Source organism: Triticum urartu, chromosome 5A, assembly GCF_056163025.1.
Source record: "Triticum urartu cultivar PI428250 chromosome 5A, HENAU_Tu73, whole genome shotgun sequence".
Lineage (NCBI taxonomy): Eukaryota > Viridiplantae > Streptophyta > Magnoliopsida > Poales > Poaceae > Triticum > Triticum urartu.
In genome coordinates, this window is record NC_141877.1 from 564,278,506 (window position 1) to 564,298,559 (window position 20,054).

At 43.2% G+C, this 20,054-nt stretch overlaps 1 protein-coding gene across 1 annotated transcript; it reads right to left on the reverse strand.

Annotated features, from left to right (window-relative positions):
- Positions 1 to 1,324: 1,324 nt before the first annotated feature.
- Positions 1,325 to 2,518, reverse strand: LOC125510584 (uncharacterized). Its single transcript, XM_048675804.2, has one exon. The coding sequence runs from the start codon at positions 2,334 to 2,336 to the stop codon at positions 1,623 to 1,625; it is 714 nt and encodes a 237-aa protein (XP_048531761.1). The 5' UTR covers positions 2,337 to 2,518; the 3' UTR covers positions 1,325 to 1,622.
- Positions 2,519 to 20,054: the final 17,536 nt, after the last annotated feature.

The following is a 20,054-nucleotide window of genomic DNA, read 5'->3' on the forward strand; positions in this document are numbered from 1 at the left end:
GGAGGCCGTATGTCTGTCTTTTTTTTTTGCGGGGTCGTATGTCTGAGAAACAACAACTGCAACTTTAGTTCTGCTACATATGACCTCCAAATTCACAGCAAGTAAAAAAAAATTCCCATGAACAAATCACCATCCAATCAACAAATACGTATACTCGCTTCGTCTCAAAATAAGTGAGGAAGTACTACTTAACCATCCTAGAATAATTTTACAGCACAATCCGAAGCTAAAATCCTCTAAAATCCCTCCATTTATCTGCCCTGACTCTCGCTGTCACCACCGATCATCACATACTGTACAAATTTGTTCTCCACAGCCCACTTGATCTATCCATCCATCTATCTGCCCTGCGAGAAAGTGGGCTAAGAAGAACTCATTAGATGCCCACCACGGTCCACATCAGCCGATTCATAGCAAGAGTGCATTGATCAACGAACCAACTCGTGGTTGGATGGTTAGAGGGAGTGTGGTATCCCAGCCCACCAGGGTTCAAATTCATTCTGGTGCTCGCATTTATTCCTGAATTTATTTTAGAATTTCCGGCGATGTGCATTCAGTGGGAGGAGACGTTCCCGTCGACAACGAGGCGCCTACGGTGACTTTGTAAATCTTAAGATGATATGCCGCCTTAGTCTTTCGAATGTGCTTATAGGATAGGGTGTGCGTGTATGCATTCATAGGGATGAGTGTATGCGCGTGCGCCTGTGTCTGTACTGATGTTAAAAAAAATGCATTGATCACCAGAAAGAAAAGAAAATCAAGAAAGAGAAATCGGTGATGGGGAGGCGGAGTGGGCATCAATTCCATCGGCGTCACGAAAAAGAAACTGAAGCACAAGTCGAGATGGGAGCGGGAGGCGATCGGATCGGATCAGATGAGACGAGAGGGGGCGGGGCCCGCCGCCGCAGTGGTTCGCTGCAACCGTATGCCAAATCCGGGCCCCTGACTAGGACAAGGCACCACCGTGCTCTCAAGTCTCTCGAGTGGCCAGGGCCCGGCGCGGGGGACATCAATCATTGCCATGGCCCACGGCCCATGGCCCTGGCCCTGTTTTCTGCTACTGCTGCTGCAAGAAACCGCCAATTATTGGAGATGCAGTGAGCATCTTGCAGCAAGGCTAGCTGAGGTAGAGTAGAGTAGGGGAGTGGCCTGGCTTGATTGATTGATTGCAACTAGTAGGAGTAGCTTCATGGGAAATGGTTCCAAGATTCTGATCACTGGCTCTGCCCAGGGCTCGAGAAATTCAGTGCATTTTTAACGTTCATGTCATTCAGAAGGTACTACCTGATCACAAGCGCTGGCAAGTGGCAACCAAGAAATCCAGTGCATTTTCAACGATCAATTCATTCATAAGCTACTAATTTTACATGTTCGGATGTGATCTTGCTCTTGTACAAACATGTTGTTGCAGCAAAGAGATATAGAATTCCTATATATTACAGTACAGACAAAACCCAATCTGTTTGATCATCTGATCCAAGAGGCATCTGCCTGATCATCTCATCGAGATCGATCGATCCAAGAACAAAATACTGACAGCATCAACAGGACTTACTACTTTACCGGAGCACGCACGCACGCATCATGGAGGGATTGCTACTATCGGTGGCATGGGCATGGCGTCACAGGCTGAGGAAGCCTCTGCCCTGGCGCGCCGGCGCCGGCGGCGGGCTCTCCAGCGCGCGGTCGCCCTCCACGACGCGGTCGCCGAAGATGTGCACCGTCCTCGGGTTGGGCCCGCGGGAGATGACGCAGGTGTAGTCCTCGGACGACGGCCCGTCCTCCTCCGCCTCCGTCGCCGCGCGGGCGGCGCGCAGCGGCAGCCACGAGCTCTTGTTCTTGACGCCGAACTCCACGCGCCGGTCCAGGGAGGACGACCGCACCAGGGCCGGCGCCTGCGCCCTCACGGCGCCCCGGAGGACGTTCTTCCTCCGCTGGGCCTCGTGGGCGCAGTCCAGCACGTCGGCGAGCCCGTGCGGCCCCGCGCAACCGTCGCACCACGGACGGCGCTTGGCCCCTCCGGAGTCCACGGCCGGGCCGGGCGACCCGAAGGCCGCCGACGCGTCCAGCACGGAGGTGGGGCTCATGGCGTAGGCGAACATCGCCTCGGGGTCCCGCGCGGGGCTCCCGATGACGACCGCGGCGCGGCCGCCGGCCGGCAGCGACGACGAGTGCAGCAGCCTCGGCGCCGCGAACGACGGCGCACGAGCAGCAGCACCCTTGCCGCCTCCACCGTCGCACGAAGCCGTGGGCGAGCTGCCGGCGTGCTGCGCGGCGCCGTTCATGGACCTGGACCTCCTCCTGAGGATCATCTCCTGGACCTTCGATCTGAACATGTCAAGAGCCAGCCTGACAGAACAGCCAACTCCCGGCGCTTCCCTCCCGGAAAGATCAAAGAACCGATCAGCAGCTTGCAGCAGAGAAGAGCAAGCTAGCTCAAGCTAGCTGGTGAATGGGGATGACGAGAGAGAGAGAGAGAGAGAGAGAGAGAGAGAGAGAGGTGTGGGAGAGGGCAATGGGGGCGGGTGGTGATCTTAAAGAAGGGCCGGGCCGGGCTCCCCCCCCCCCCCCCCCCCCCTCACACTCCACTGATGTCATCGTTGGTTTGGTTTGTGTGTGCTCTGCTTGCTTCCAAAACTGCATGTCCTTATCTTCAGTTTTACTACTGCCAATAGTATTTTCTTTTCTTTTATTTTCCTGATTGAAGAGAGTTTGCGATCGTTTTCAGTTTTCACTGGCATGTTTGTGTCTTGTTGTGTGAGTTTGTGTATATGTGTGTGGCGACGAACCGTACCCAATTAGCGCTATGCACACAAGGACGGATTCCATGATGAATGGCAGGTGGATCTGCTGTCGACCAACGGGAGGTGCAGCAGAATGCGCCAATTCGCCGGTGCTGGGTCACACAAGATGCAATCATTGTTCCCGTTCCAATAGAAAGATTCAGCGTCCCAAGATTAAAAAGAAAAACAGGATCCTATCTCACCACCAATCGACGCGTTATCCCTCGTCCCCTCCTGACCCCGCGTCCCTCATCGTCGAGGGTCACTGTTGGGTGAAGCCTGGTCAGTGCCGGTGGCGGCGGGGCCTCTCATGGGTGCCACTCGCCTTCTCCATCGCATCGGAGTTGTTCTCTTCCGATGAAGCTATTGGCGGCAAGGTTGTCAGAATCGCGATTTTGAATCGGATCGGAGCTCTGATGGTAGGATCACAAATCGTAGAATCTTCACTATCAGGATCGTAAAAACGTAGATTCTATGAATTAAAATCGTAGAATCAGAGGGGTTAGTTTGGATCGTAAAGTCGTAGAATCGTATAACAGAATCGCGATTCTGACAACCTTGATTGGCGGTGAGGCGGCGAAGTTACGGTGACTCCTCTGCTTGTTGGCGGCAAAGGTGGTGTGGGCACCATCTGGTGGTGCTGCATTGGCGGCAATGACAGCATTGGGGTTTGGGGTCTATCCGCTCCTGAACTTGATCTGCCCGGCATGGCTTGGTCTGTGGCTGCTGGCAAGCATGGAGACGTCGAGCCTCCATAGTTGCTGGGCACCGGGGTGGTGCAGGGCGCCGCGGTGGTGATGGCCATTTCTAACGTTGGTGTTGGTGGAGCGCAGTGACCAAGCTTCATCGGTAAGGTGTTGCGACGGCGGTAGGGTGAACAAACATGAGCGGTGTGATCCATTCCAGTGGGAAAGGATGTAGGAGTGCAACAATTTAGATGAAAGTTGTGCTCGTCTTCGGTTGGTGCCAACGACGACGGCACACATGAGTGTTGTTTCCTCTCCTAGGAGGTGTCAATGTGATGTGTCGGCACATCGCTCTCTCTCACTTGGTTGGTTGTCTGAGGGCAAAAGCCTAGGTTCAGATCCGAATTTGTGTTTCTTTGGTGCTCGTCGATGTCCTGAATTGTTCGTTAGGGGCGCGATGTACGCCGTTGCGGGTGAGGTCCAAGAGGATGACTTTCTCGGGGTTGTCCGAGTGCCGCCACCCAACTGCCATCTCTTTTAGGTAGTCAAGGATAGTTGGTGCATCAACAAGTATACTATCTTCGTCCTAGTTTATTGGTCCTTTTCGTATTTTGTGTTAAAATTTGATCATAGATTTAACTGACAAAATGTTAATGCATGTCATAAAAAATTACATCGTTGGATTCGCATTTGAACATAGTTTCGAATGATACTATTTTCTGTGACATATATTAACATTTTGTTAATTAAATTCATGGTCACAATTTGGCAGAAAGTACTAAGGGGACCAATAAAATATGACGGATGTAGTAATTTGTTTGGAGTTGTTGCTCTTTAGAGATGTCTGGTGTTGGTCGAGGCTTTGTGTGTCAGTTCAGTACATGTCATTTTGCGTTGGGGTTGTTTTGTGTCTGTAGAGCAGATGTGGTGTTTGCTACTCACCGGACTCTGGTGGAAGCTTGCCTGAATTTCTTGAATTTTAAAGCTAAAGGCATCTTCAACGCCGACCTTTAAATCATCCGCATCCATTTGGACCGTGCGGTCCGGTCGTGTTGTGTCATTCAACGAGGTCGCGTATCAATCCGCATGGCAGTCCGGACATATTTTCTCTTGTAAACCGAAGAAAAACATGGGGCTTTGCGGGCGTTCAAACAGGACCCATGCCTGCTTCTGACCACCCTGGCCCACCCAAACCCCCTCCTCCCTCGCCCGCGCGCGTTCTCGCTCGGCACCAGCTGCCCGCATTCATCTTGATGTAGAGATACCACTCCACATTGAAGCGGGCACAGAGCAGACACGAGCTTTCACTGCCTCTGCCATTGAAGCAGCGCGCAGGCCGAAGGCGCCGCCCACGACGCGTCCCTGATACATCTCCAATGTATCTATAATTTTTTATTATTCCATGCTATTATATTATCCATCTTGGATGTTTTATATGCATTATTATGCTATTTTATATCATTTTGGGGACTAACTTATTAACCTAGTGTCCAGTGGCAGTTGCTGTTTTTTCCTTGTTTTTGTCTTTTACAGAAAATCAATACCAAACGGAGTCTAAACGAAATGAAACTTTTTGACGATTTTTCTTGAACAAGAAGACACCTAGGAAGCTTCGGGGGAAGACCCGAAGGCCCACGGGTGAGCCACAAGCTCACCAGGCGTGCCCTAGGGGGCGCCCTATGAGCTTGTAACCCCCGTTGGCTCTTCTAACCTTAATCTCAGCTCTATAAATACTCAAATATTCCCCGTATACCAAAGGGCACACCAAAAAAACTTTTTCACCGCCGCAAGTTTCTGTCCTCGTGAGATCCCATCTCGGGGCCTTTTTTGGTACTCTGCCAGAGGGGGGTTCGATCACGGCGGGCCTCTACATCAACCTTGCTGCCATTCCGATGATGTGTGAGTAGTTTAACACAGACCTACAGGTCCATAGCTAGTAGCTAGATGGCTTCTTCTCTCTCTTTGATCTTCAATACAATGTTCTCCTCGATGTTCATGGAGACTTGTGTGTTCCTCCTACTGGATTGATACCTTGATTCTTAACTGAGGGAAAATACTTATCTTTACTTTGCTGCATCACCCTTTACTCTTCAAGGAAAAACCAACGCAAGCTCAAGAAGTACCAGGAAAAATTTCTGGCGCCGTTGCCGGAGAAGTTCTCCATCAAGCCTACTAAGTACCTATCATAAACTCTCATCTCTTGCATTTACATTATTCGTCATTTGCCTCTCGTTTTCCTCTCCCCCACTTCTAAAATGTTTTAAAAAACAAAACATTTGCCTTTTTATTCGCCCTCTTTCCATTCATCTATTTGTTTGCTTGTGTGCTATATTGCTTGTTTTGCCATCATGTCTGAATCTGGGGAGGTTATCATTGAAAAAAATAGTAATAATCTTGAGAAAAAAATTGATGATTTTGCTAATGATGATCCTCATAAAGAAGAACCTACTATCATGCACACTAAAAACTCAGTGTGGGTAGCGGTAATATTATTGGAAAAGTGTTATCCAAGATTTCTTTTCTTGTGTCGGTAGGGGGATCGATTCTTAACAAAACTTTTAGTCTTGCAGATGCAATATCTTACTTATATATAGTTGAACTTCAAAGACAATTTGTTCACATGCATTCATGCATACAAAGTATGTTCTTAGAATTTTCTAATATTCACGATCCTTCCGTTATGTGTGTTACCACTATATTTCTAGCTTATGAATTTGGACATATTATGAAAGAAGCTAGTGAAATTTTTGCTCATTGTAATATTAATGGTGGTTTCCCTCCTATACAGGAGATCCTCTTTAATCAAGAAGAGATAAGGATATTACAATCTCTAGATTATGCCGCTTATAATGAAAATCTAAGGAAAAAGGTCCTCCCAGATGAATTGATTGATAAGATTTCTGAACTCAATGATAATTTTTCTATATAAAATAATGGGCTAGGGCATGCCCTTAAAGAAAGACTTAGAGATTTCAATCAAAGGAATGTTTATAAGGAAGAAATAGTTATCACATATAAGGGACCAAAGGAGGAACCTCCTCCTCCCAAACTTGATCTCATATATCTGTATCCTATTAAATTTATCCCTTTTGATTATTTTTTCTTGCCACAAAGAAAGCGTGCTGCTGATAGGAGGGAATATGAGATGAGCATGGACAATCTCCCTCACTTTTACTACAATACCTATATCTATGCATTATGCCTAGCTAGGGGCATAAAACAATAGCACTTGTTGGGAGGCTATCCAATTTTTATTTTTATGTTTTCCTACTATTTTTAAATAAATACACAATTAAACTTATGTTATGATTGTGTTTTAATTAGTGGTTGTGCCAAGTAAGACCTTTGGGATGATTTGGGTGATAGTTGATTTGATTTTGCTGAAAAACAGAAAAATTTCTGCCCAATAACAGAATTGATCTGGTCTACCAGAACATGATAACTTCTTAAATTTTTTACACAAGATTGATATAGAAATTTGCAACATTGTCCTAATTTTTCAGAATTTTTGGAGTTACATAAGTTTGGACAAAGTCCAGCTTACTACAGATTGTTCTATTTTGGATAGATTCTGCATTGTGTTGTTTGCTTATTTCGATGAATCTATGGATAGTATCGGGATGTATGAACCATGGAGAAGTTAGAATACGGTAGGTATAACACCAATATAAAATTGGGATGAGTTTACAATAGTACCTAAAAGGGGTTATTTGCTTTGTTTCACTAACGGATCTCACGAGTTTTCTGTTGAGTTTTGTGTTGTGAAGTTTTCAAGTTTTGGTGAAGTTTCGATGGACTATGGAATAAGGAGTGGCAAGAGCCCAAGCTTGGGATGTCCAAGGCACCCCAAGGTAATATTTGAGGACAACCAAGCCTCTAAGATTGGGGATGCCCCGGATGGAATCCCCTCTTTTGTCTTCAATCCATCGGTAAAATTACTTGAGGCTATATTTTTATTCACCACATGATATGTGTTTTTCTTGGAGCGTCTTGTATTATATGAGTCTTTGTTTTTTAGTTTTCCACAATCATACTTGATGTACAAACCATTTGAGAGGGACACACATTAATCATGAATTTATTAGAATACTCTATGTGCATCACTTATATCTTTTGAGCTAGGTAGTTACTCTAGTGCTTCACTTATATCTTTCTAGAGCACGGCGGTAGTTTTATTTTGAAGAAATTGATTAACTCTCATGCTTAACTTATATTATTTTGAGAGTCTTATAAATAGTATTGCAAGTTGCTTAGGTTATTAATTTAGTCCTAATATGATGGGTATTCAAGAGGGATATAATAAAAACTTTCATGAAGATCATTGCACATATGAGAAGTTTGTTTCCTTGCATGTGTTTTGAGATATAAAGATGGTGATATTAGAGTCATGCTAGTGAGTAATTGTGGATTAGTAAGAATATTTGTGTTAAGGTTTGTGATTCTGGAAGCATGCATGTATGGTCTCTAGTTATGCGATGAAGTTGGGGCATGATTTATTTTTTATTGTCTTCCTTATGAGTGGCGGTCGGGGACGAGCGATGGTCTTTTCTTACCAATCTATCCCCCTAGGAGCATGCGTATTACTACTTTGTTTCGAGGGATAATAAACGTTTGCAATAAGTATGTGAGTTCTTTATGACTAATGTTGAGTCCATGGATTATAAACACTCAAACCCTTCCACCATTGCTAGCCTCTTCGGTACCGTGCATTACCCTTTCTAACCTTGAGAGTTGGTGCAAACTTCGCCGGTGCATCCAAACCCCGTGATATGATACGCTCTTTCACGCATAAGCCACCTTATATCTTCCTCAAAACAACGACCATACCTACCTATTATGGCATTTCCATAGCCACTCCGAGATATATTGTCATGCAACTTCCATCGTTCCGTTTTGTTATGGCACATACCATCATTGTCCTATTGTTATCATATGCATGAGGCATTCATATAGAGTCATATCTTTGTTCTAGTATCGAGTTGTAATTCTTGAGTTGTAAGTAAATAAAAGTGTGATGATCATCATTATTAGAGCATTGTCCCATGTGAGGAAGGGATGATGGAGGCTATGACTCTCCCACAAGTCGGGACAAGACTCCTGACTTAAATAAATAAAAAGAGGCCATATAGCCCATAATAAAAAATAAAAAAAGAGGCCAAAAGAGCCAAAAAGAAAAAAATGAGAGAAAAACAGAGAAGGGACAATGTTACTATCCTTTTCCACGCTTGTGCTTCAAAGTAGCACCATGTTCTTCATAATAGAGAGTCTCCTATTTTATCACTTTCTTATACTAGTGAGAATTTTTCATTATAGAACTTGGTTTGTATATTCCAATGATGGGCTTCCTCAAATTGCCCTAGATCTTCATGAGCAAGCGAGTTGGATGCACACTCACTTAGTTTTCCTTTGAGATTTCATACACTTATAGCTCTAGTGCATCCGTTGCATGGCAATCCCTACTCCTTGCATTGACATCAATTGATGGGCATCTCCATAGCCCATTGATTAGCCTCGTCAATGTGAGACTTTCTCCTTTTTTGTCTTCTCCTCACAACCTCCACCATCATATTCTATTCCACCTATAGTGCTATATCCATGGCTCACACTCATGTATTGCGTGAGAGTTAAAAAAGCTTAAGAACGTCAAAAGTATGTAACAATTGCTTGGCTTGTCACTGGGGTTGTGCATGATAAATACTTTTTGTGATGAAGATAGAACATGGCAAGATTATATGATTTTGTAGGGATAACTTTCTTTAGCCATGATATTTTGAGAAGACATGACTGTTTTATTACTATGCTTGAAGTATTATTGTTTTTATGTCAATATTAAACTTTTGTTTTGAATTTTATGGATCTGCATATTCATGCCAAATTAAGAAAGATTACATTGATAAACAAGTTTGGTAGCATTCGACATCAAAAATTCTGTTTTTATCATTTACCTACTCGAGGTCGAGCATGAATTAAGCTTGGGGATGCTTGATACGTCTCCAACGTATCTATAACTTTTTATTGTTCCATGCTATCATATTATCCATCTTGGATGTTTTATATGCATTATTATGCTATTTTATATCATTTTTTGGGACCAACTTATTAACCTAGTGACTAGTGCCACTTGTTGTTTTTTCCTTGTTTTTGTCTTTTACAAAAAATTAATACCTGATGTCTACTACGCAACTTTATTCTTGTAGACACGTGTTGGGCCTCTAAGCGCAGAGTTTTGTAGGACAGTAGCAGTTTTCCCTCAAGTGGATGACCTAAGGTTTATCAATCCGTGGGAGGCGTAGGATGAAGATGGTCTCTCTCAAACAACTCTGCAACCAAATAATAAAAAGTCTCTTATGTCCCCAACACACCAAATACAATGGTAATTTGTATAGGTGCACTAGTTCGGCGAAGAGATGGTGATACAAGTGTAATATGGATAGTAGATATTGATTTTTGTAATAAGAACAATAAAAAACAGCAAGGTAGCAATTGATAAAATGGAGCACAAATGGTATTGCAATGCTTGAAAATGATGCCTAGGGTTCGTACTTTCACTAGTGCAATCTCTCAACAATGCTAATCTAATTGGATCATATAACCATCCCTCAAAGTGCGATGAAGAATCACCCCAAAGTTCTTATCTAGCGGAGAACATAAGAAGAAATTGTTTGTAGCTATTCTTTCCGATCGATCTATCCAAGAGTTCGTACTAAAATACCACCAAGTTATTCTTTCTGATCGATCTACCAAGAGTTTGCACTAAAATAACACTAAGTTATTCTTTCCGATCGATCTATCAAGAGTTCGTACTAAAATAACACCAAAGCAAATTCAAATCCATAATACTCAATCCAACACAAAGAACCTCAAAGAGTGCCCCAAGATTTCTACCGGAGAAATAAAAGACGAGAACGTGCATCAACCCCTATGCATAGATTACCCCAATGTCACCTTAGGAATTTGTGAGTTGAGTGCCAAAACATATCTCAAGTGAATCAACATAATACCCCATTGTCACCACGGTTATTCATATGCAAGAAATATATCAAGTGCTCTTAAATCCATAAAAGTAATCAATCCGATAAAACAAAATCTCAAAGGGAAAGCTCAATTCATCACAACAAGATAGAGAGGGGAAAACACCATATGTTCCAACTATATTAACAAAGCCCGCAATACATCAAGATCGTGCCATCTCAAGAACACGAGAGAGAGAGAGAGATTAAACACATAGCTACTGGTACAAACCCTCACCCCGAGGGTGGACTACTCCCTCCTCATCATGGGGGCCGCCGGGATGATGAAGATGGCCACCGGTGATGTTTTCCCCCTCCGGCAGGGTGCCAAAACGGGGTCTAGATTGGTTTTTCATGGCTACAGAGGCTTGCAGCGGTGGAACTTCTGATTTAGGGTTATTTCTGGTGGTTTCTCTATCTATAGGTTTTTGTGGCGTTGGTTTCACGCGAAAATGGGCCTCGAGGTGAGCACAACCCACCGGGACACGCCTGGGCCCCCTGGCACGCCCTGGTGTCTTGTGCCCTTTTCCTTCAGCTTCTGGTCCTTTCACGAAGCTTCGGGGGTCTCTTCTGTTCCAAAAAAATCGTCAAAAAGTTTCAGCTCATTTGGAGAACTTTCATTTCTGCGCAAAAAACAACACCACGGTAGTTCTGCTGAAAACAACGTCAGTCCGGGTTAGTTCCATGCAAATCATTCCAAAACCATATAAAATTGTTGTAAACATGGCATGAATACTTCATAAATTATAGATACGTTGGAGACGTATCAACATCCCCAAGCTTAATTCCTACTCATCCTCGAGTAGGTAAATGATAAAAGAAATAATTTATGAAGTGTGAATGCTAGTAAAGTGCACAAGTTTGATCAATGATAATTTCAATCACTTTTCCTAGCATCATAACAACAACTCTTTCTCATAAAACCTATCATAATAAAGTAGCAATTGAAAATGGAATATTTGTTGTGGGTAGATACCTATCATATTCATCACATATTCTTTTCTTTTGTAGTATGGACATTCAGACTTTTATCTGGTTCAAAGCAATAGTCTAGTTCTGACATGAAGATTTCAATACTCAAGCATATCAATAAGCAACCATGTCTTTCAAAATATCAACACTAAAGAAAGTTATCCCTAGCCCATCATGCTCAATCATTGATCCATTCATGAAACACACTCACATATTAGCTACATCCAATGCTCAAGTACGATCATAGTGCCCCTTAGTTGGTGCTTTATAAGAGAAGATGAAGACTCAAATGAAAATAAAAATTGCATAAAGTAAATAGATAGACCCTTTGCAGAGGGAAGTAGGGATTTGTAGAGGTGCCAGAGCTCAAAGCGGAAAAGAGAGATAAAAACATTTTGGGTGGCATGCATTTCCTGTCAACGAAAATGATCGAGTAGTTCCCAATACTTTCCATGCTAGATATATCATAGGCGGTTCCCAAACAGAAAATAAAGTTTATTCCTTTTCCACCATTCTTTCACATTCCACGGCTAGCCGTATTCATGGGTACTGTCCATACCAACACTTCCCAAGGAATTTATTATTTGACAACATAAAGTTAATTCATTTTTTATTTCGGGACCGGGCATCCCTATTACCTTTGTCGTACTCTCGTGGAATGACAAGTGAATAAACACTCATCTTGAGAATAACACATCTAGCATGGAAAAATATCAGCCACCCCCTACCGTTTCATGAGCGGGACGAGCACACAAAAAGTAAACTATTTGAAAATTAGAGATGCACATACAGATTTGCTTAGAACGACAAGAGAATACCGCATATAGGTAGGTATGGTGGACTCATATGGCAAAACTGGTTTAAAGGGTTTTGGATGCACAAGTAGTATTCCTACTTAGTACAAGTGAAGGCTAGCAAAATATTGAGAAGCAACCAACCAAGAAACGAAAAATATCATAAGTGAGCATTAAGCATAACTAACACCGAATAATGCACCACAAGAAGGATGTAATTTCATTGCATAACTATTGACTTTCGTGCTTGCATAGGGAATCACAAACCTTAACACCAATATTCTTACTAAGGCATAATTACTCACCAACATGACTCACATATCACTGTCATCATACTGTAAAACTATTACAAAGAATCAAGTTTATTTTGTCCAATGATCTTCATGAAAGTTTTTATATGTTGCTTTTGATAAGCTCAAACAAATTTAAGTGAAGAACATGAGCATAAATGTTTTCATCTCTCAAAAACATATAAGTGAATCATGAGAGAATTTTTTTCAAAAATATTAAAGCACATCGTGCTCAAAAAGATATAAGTGAAGCACTAGAGCAAAAGATAAACTACTCCAAAAAGATATAAGGGAAGATCAAGTGGGTAGTTAAGTAAATAGGTAGCTATGTGAGGACTCTCTCTTATTTAAAAACATTTAGATCTAAGTATTTTATTAAAACAGCAATAAAAAAACAAAATGATATTCCAAGCATAGCACATCTCATGTAAAGAAGCAAAAACTTAGGCTCAACCGATACTAACCGATAATTATTGATGAAGAAAGGTGGGATGCCTATCGGGGCATCCCCAAGCTTAGATGCTTGAGAATTATTGAAATATTATCTTGGTATGACTTGGGCATCCCCAAGCTTGACATTTTCTGTCTCCGTAATTCCTTTTATATCACGATTTCCTAAATCTTAAAAACTCCATCCACACAAAACTCAACAAGAACTCGTAAGATACGTTAGTACAAATCAATGCAACACCTTATCATTCTCTACTGTAGAAAATCACTAAAATTATAATTTAACATTGCATACTAAATGACTCTACATATTTAATACTTCTATCCTCAAATAGAATCATTAAACACTCAAACATGTGCAAACAATGCAACCATAACAACAATCTGCCAAAACAGTACAGTCTGTAAAGAATGCAAGAACATTCATACTTATGTAATTCCAAAAATTCTAAAACTTTACCAGACTGTAGAAAATTTATCATATATTATTGTGCAAAAACTTTCAACATTTTATCACATTCTGGTTTTTCTAGAGAATTTTTGCAACAGCGGCAAACTTTCTGTTGTGAAACAACAACTCATATACTTGCAAAATAAGCATGGCAAAGGCTATACTTGACCTTTTTATTGAAGTAAAAGATGCAAAACATTATTATAGATACCATCAAGCAAATAAAAATAAAATAAAATGACGCTCCAAGAAAAACTCATATCATGTGACGAATGAAAATATAGCTCCAAGTAAGGTTACCGATATTGTTGGAGACGATAGAGGGGATGCCTTCCGGGGCATCCCCAAGCTTAGTTGCTTGGATCTTCCTTGAATATCACCTTGGGGTGCCATGGACATCCCCAAGCTTACGGTATTTTCACTCCTTATTCTCCTCACATCGATATCTCACCCAAAACTTGAAAACTTCAATCACACAAAACTTAACGGAACTTTGTGAGATAGGTTAGTATGATAAAGACGAATCATTCACATAGGTACTGTAAAATACAAGATTCATAATTGTTCTCACACAATTCCTACAGTACCTTATCATTTCCACAATTTATATTGAGCAATATAAGCCATAGAAACTAGGAAACAAGCAAACTATGCAGTGAAAACAGAATTTGTCAAAAACAGAACAGTTTGTAATGATCTGAACAATAACCATACTTCTGCTACTCCAAAAATTATGAAAAATTAGGACAAGCTGGGAAATTTGTATATCAATCTTGTGCAAAAAGAATCAGTATTTTACCACGCTTCTGTAAAAACTGAAAAATATTTTACTGGGCACAAAAGTTTTATTTTTCAGCAAGATCAAATCAACTATCACCATAGACCATCCCAAAGGTCTTACTTGGTACTTTATTGAAACAAAAGCTAAAAACATGATTACTAAAGTAGCCTAATCGTGTGAACGCACAAAAACAGTAGGGGTAAATGTTGGGTTGTCTCCCAACAAGCGTTTTTCTTTAATGCCTTTTAGCTAGGCATGATGATTTCAATGATGCTCACATAAAAGATAAGAATTGAAATATAACAAGAGCATAATTAATCACATGGCAAGCACATTTAAGTCTAACCCACTTCCTATGCATAGGGATTTTGTGAGCAAACAATTTATGGGAACAAGAATCAACTAGCATAAAAGGCAAAACAAGCAAAACTTCAAGATTTTCAACACATAGAGAGGAGACTTGATATTTTTGCAATATGTAAAAGCATATGTTCCTTTATCATAGTAATTTTTTGTAACACCCTGGATGTAACTTTCCATATTTGTTACTCCGACTCTTGCCATTTTCGGCTATGTGATATGATATTCCCTTCGTGGTTGGGTTTTGTCTTTGTTTTGCATTTTGTTCATGTCATGCATTTCATCTCATGTCATCATGTGCATCGCATTTCCATTCATGTTCGTCTCATGCATCCGAGCATTTTCCCCGTTGTCCGTTTCGCAATCCGTCACTCCCACACGCACCCGACGCACCCCTCTTGTCTTGTTTCGTGAGCGGGAGAAAAACGTTCTCGAAATGGGCCGGGATTTGTCGAGTGGCCTTGGTGCATCACCGGTAGAACGCCTGTCAAATTTCGTTCCATTTGAAGGTCGTTTGATGACCCAACGGTTAACCGGGTAACCGTAAAAGCCTCTTGTGTGTTGCAGCCCAACACCCCTCTAAAACACCCCAATAACCCATCTAAACCCCCTCCATGCTCTCCTTCGTTGGATCACGATCGTGTGGGCAAAAACCACACCTCATTTGGACTCTCCTAGCTCCCTCTACATATATAAACACCCCCTCCATTTTTCATGGACGAAACCCTAGTCTACCACCTCCTCCGCGCCGCCGGACACATCCGCGCCACGCCGGACATGTCCGTCGCTCCCCTCCACGTCGCGCGGACCAATAGCAGGTTGCCACGTCAGCTAGCCGCCGCCCTCGTCCAACCGGGTGCCGCCACGCATCCCAGCGCCCCGCTCCCGCGCCGTCGTCCCGCTCGAGCCCTTGCGGGGCCCCCGAAGCCCATCGGTGCCCGGCTCGGCCCGAGCTGCCGCCCGTCGCCGAGCTCCTCCGCCGCTGCTCGCCGAACCTCGTTGTCCGTGCCCGCGCCTCCCCGGCTCCCGCGCCCGCCTCTACACCTCCGGCAGCTACACCGGCGAGCCACCGCCGGAGCTCCTCCCATGGCGTCGCCCCGCGCCGACACGCCGCACCTTGCCACCCGTGCACGCCGCACTCCGGCCGCCTCGCAGGCCTTCCCTGCCGCCTCCTCATGCCGCACGCTACTACCGCCATGCGCGGCCTCGCCGCTGTCGAGCTTCACTGGCCGCCGCCCTTCACCGCCCGGGCCGGAGCTCTCCTCATCGCCCGTCGCCTCCCGGTCACGCTCCGGCCACGGATCCGGTCGGGATCCCTCCTCCGGCGCCTCCCCGTCCTCTCCGGCCGCCTCCTCGCGTCTTCCGTCCATCCTCCAGGGAGTTCTCCGGTGATCCTCGTTTTCCGCGCCGAAACCCTAGATCTGAGGAGGTAGTTTTCTTCTAAGTCTTTTCCCCTGTGACATTTTATGCCTTGTCCATCATGCCACATCTCACTGCTCATACTTCCGATTCATGCATATGATATGTCGAAATGTTCGTCTCGTTAAGCTCTTCATGTTAGTAGCAATTGCATGCATGTTACTGTCCATATTGATGCCATTATCATCGTTGCAAGAGTGCTATAAAATGTTAAGTGCTAGTTCTTAACAAAACATGGTGATTTGTCATTTTTGTTGCATTTGGTGTGTGCATCTTATGAGCATGAGGTCTACATGTGTTTTGTACTACAACATGCCATCTTTACAGGGGTGAAAGTCTAGTATTTTTGTGATCTATGTGGTGACTAGAACAAACATGCAAAGTAGGCTCCGTGATGTTGCTGTTTTCAGGCACTTAGGATCTTGCTAAGTCCTTTTCCTGATGTTATTTTCATGCCATGTGAACTTGTTGCTACCATGAGATCCATGCTTATTTTGAGATACTTCAGTAAGGATGTTTTGAACAAGTGGTTATGCTCTATCCATCCATGCCTCTTGTTGAAATTATGGAGTCCTGTAGCATGCCTTTTTCTTGCTCTACTTTTGCTATATATTGTTCCTGGCAGATTGGTAACATGTTAATCAATATTGCCATGTGTTTTGCTAGAGATCCATGCATCCTATGAACTTTATCTTGCCATGATTAGCATATTGAACATGTGTATTTACTATTGGTAGGCTTGTGTTGTCATGTAATGCTTTGTGGTGAGTGACATGAGCTTGTAAAGTTGCTATCATGTATCTGTTTCTGCCATGTCCTTAAATTTCACTAAGTCTGAATCTATTTATAAAACTTGCTATGTTTTCATGTGTGCCATCATATTTGCTGTGCCTTTTTGGCTCATGATCAGTAAGGGATTTTTGTTCTATGCATCTAGTAGAATCATTCCATGCCTTTGTTTTCTATGAGATGTTCCAGTAGAATGTTGTTTGCTTGCTCTAAACATTGCTTCTAATGCTGTTTATGCCATGTTAGTATTTTCACTAAGTCTGTGAAGCTGAAATCTTTCGCACTTTTGTCAAGCTTGTTTGAACCTGTTCTAGTGTGATTTAGCCGTAGCTTAGTGTTCATGTTTTGTCAAGCATCTCTTGTACATCACCCCCATATGCTTTGTTTCTATGTTAGAGTGCAGTAGCTTAGTTTCTTGTTGCATTCTAAGTGCCATCATGTTGTTAATCGCAGATTTGCATCATTCTTGTTTTGCTTGCCATTTGCAAACCGTGCATCCGTTTTCGGTGATCTTTATATCGATTTCAACCGAAATCATCTCATCTTTCCAGCGGCATACTTGTTTTGCCAAGTTGATGATTTGTTATTTTACTTCCGGAGCACGCATAAGCATTGCATATCATATCTTGCATATCATGCCATGTATAGCATCATGTTGCTTGTGCACTGCACCGTGATTGATTGTTATTCCATTGCTTGTGTTCTTGCCTTGGGTAGAGCCGGGAGACGAGTACGTGGACGAGGAACCTGTTAAGTACGCTAACGAGGATCAAGCTTTCGACAACTCTGAGAACATTGCAGGCAAGATGACTATACCCTCGATATCACTTCTATCTTTGCTTGCTAGTTGTTCATTCTATCGCTATGTCGCGCTACCTACCACTTGTTATATCATGCCTCCCATATTTCCATGTCAAGCCTCTAACCCACCTTCCTAGCAAACCGTTGTTTGGCTATGTTACCGCTTTTGCTCAACCCCTCTTATAGCGTTGCTAGTTGCAGGTGAAGTTGAAGTTTGTTCCATGTTGGAACATGGATATGTTGGGATATCACAATATCTCTTATTTAATTTAATGCATCTATATACTTGGTAAAGGGTGGAAGGCTCGGCCTTTTTCCTGGTGTTTTGTTCCACTCTTGCCGCCCTAGTTTCTGTCATACCGGTGTTATGTTCCTTGATTTTGCGTACCTTACGTGGTTGGGGTTATGGGACCCCCTTGACAATTCGCTTAGAATAAAACTCCTCCAGCAAGGCCCGACCTTGGTTTTACATTTGCCTACCTAAGCCTTTTCCCTTGGGTTTTGCAGACACAAGGGTCATCTTTATTTTAACCCCCCCGGGCCAGTGCTCCTCTTAGTGTTGGTCCAAACTAGAGCCCTTTGCAGCACCAACTCGGGGAAACTTGAGGGCTGGTTTTAGTTGTACGGATTTCTCATCTGGTGTGCCCTGAGAACGAGATATGTGCAGCTCCTATCGGGATTTGTCGGCACAGTCGGGTGATCTTGCTGGTCTTGTTTTACCATTGTCGAAATGTCTTGTAACCGGGATTCCGAGACTGATCGGGTCTTTCCGGGAGAAGGAATATCCTTCGTTGACCGTGAGAGCTTGTGATGGCCTAAGTTTGGGACACCCCTGTAGGGTATAAACTTTCGAGAGCCGTGCCCGCGGTTATGTGGAAGATGCGAATTTGTTAATATTCGGTTGTAGAGAACTTGACACTTGACTTAATTAAAATGAATCAACCGCGTGTGTAGCCGTGATGGTCTCTTTTTGATGGAGTCCGGGAAAGTGAACAAGGTCTTGTGTTATGCTTGAATGTAAGTAGTTACATGATTGCTTCTTGATCATTTCTAGCTGCACGACCGTTGCGTAGCTTCTCATCTTACTCTTACTTGAGAATTTTAGCCACCATATTTGCTTATGGATTGCTGCAGCTCCACCTCATTACCTTACCCTACCCATAAGCTTAAATAGTCTTGACCTTGCGGGTGTGAGATTGCTGAGTCTTCGTGACTCACAGATACTTCCAAAACTATTGCAGGTGCCGATGATACCCGTGCAGGTGATGATACCGAACTCAAGTGGGAGTTCGACGAGGACCTTGGTCGTTACTATGTTTTGTTTCCTAATGATCAGTAGTGGAGCCCAGTTGGGACGATCGGAGATCTAGCATTTGGGATTGTCTTCTTTTATTTTGGTTCCATAGTCGGACCTTGATTGTACTCTGGATGATGTATGTTTAACTTTCTATTTGTGTGAAGTGGCAATTGTAAGCCAACTCTTTATCCCTTTCTTATTCAGTATATGGGATTGTGTGAAGATTACCCCTTGATACGTCTCCAACGTATCTATAATTTTTGATTGTTCCATGCTATTATATTATCTGTTTTGGATGTTAATGGGCTTTATTTTACACTTTTATATTATTTTTGGGACTAACCTACTAACCCAAGGCCCAGTGCAAATTGCTGTTTTTTGCCTATTTCAGTGTTTCGCAGAAAAGGAATATCAAACAGAATCCAAACGGAATGAAACCTTTGGGAGATTTATTTTTGGAACAAACGTGATCCAGAGGACTTGGAGTAGACATCAAGCAACCAACGAGGTGGCCACGAGGCAGGGGGTGCGCCCTCCCCCCTCGTGGGCCCCTCGTGGCTCCACCGACCTACTTCTTCCTCCTATATATGTTCATATACCCCGAAAACATCCAGGAGCACCACGAAACCCTATTTCCACCGCCGCAACCTTCTGTACCCAAGAGATCCCATCTTTGGGCCTTTTTCGGAGCTCCGCCAGAGGGGGCATCGATCATGGAGGGCCTCTACCACTAGTGCAGAACCGGGCAATAACACCGGTTCGTAAGGCCCTTTAGTGCCGGTTCCATAACCGGCACTAAAGTGTGGGCACTAAAGGCCCCCCCCTTTAGTACCGGTTCAGCACAAACCAGTGCTAAAGGACAACCACGTGGCACGAGCCAGCTCCAGGGGCCGGAGCCCTTTAGTACCGGTTGGTAACACCAACCGGTACTAAAATGTTTGGGGGGTTTTTGGTTTTATGATTTCTTTTTCATTTAATTTTGTGTTTTCCATTTTAATTCTTTTTCTTTTGCTGGTATTTTACGATACTACACATTGTACACGTTATGCATATATATATAAATAGAATTTCTAGTAGAACCAATCATATATATATCATCAATGTCTCACAAACCACCATATTAATTCACACATACACACGTGTATAGCTATATACAATTTCTCCTACATAT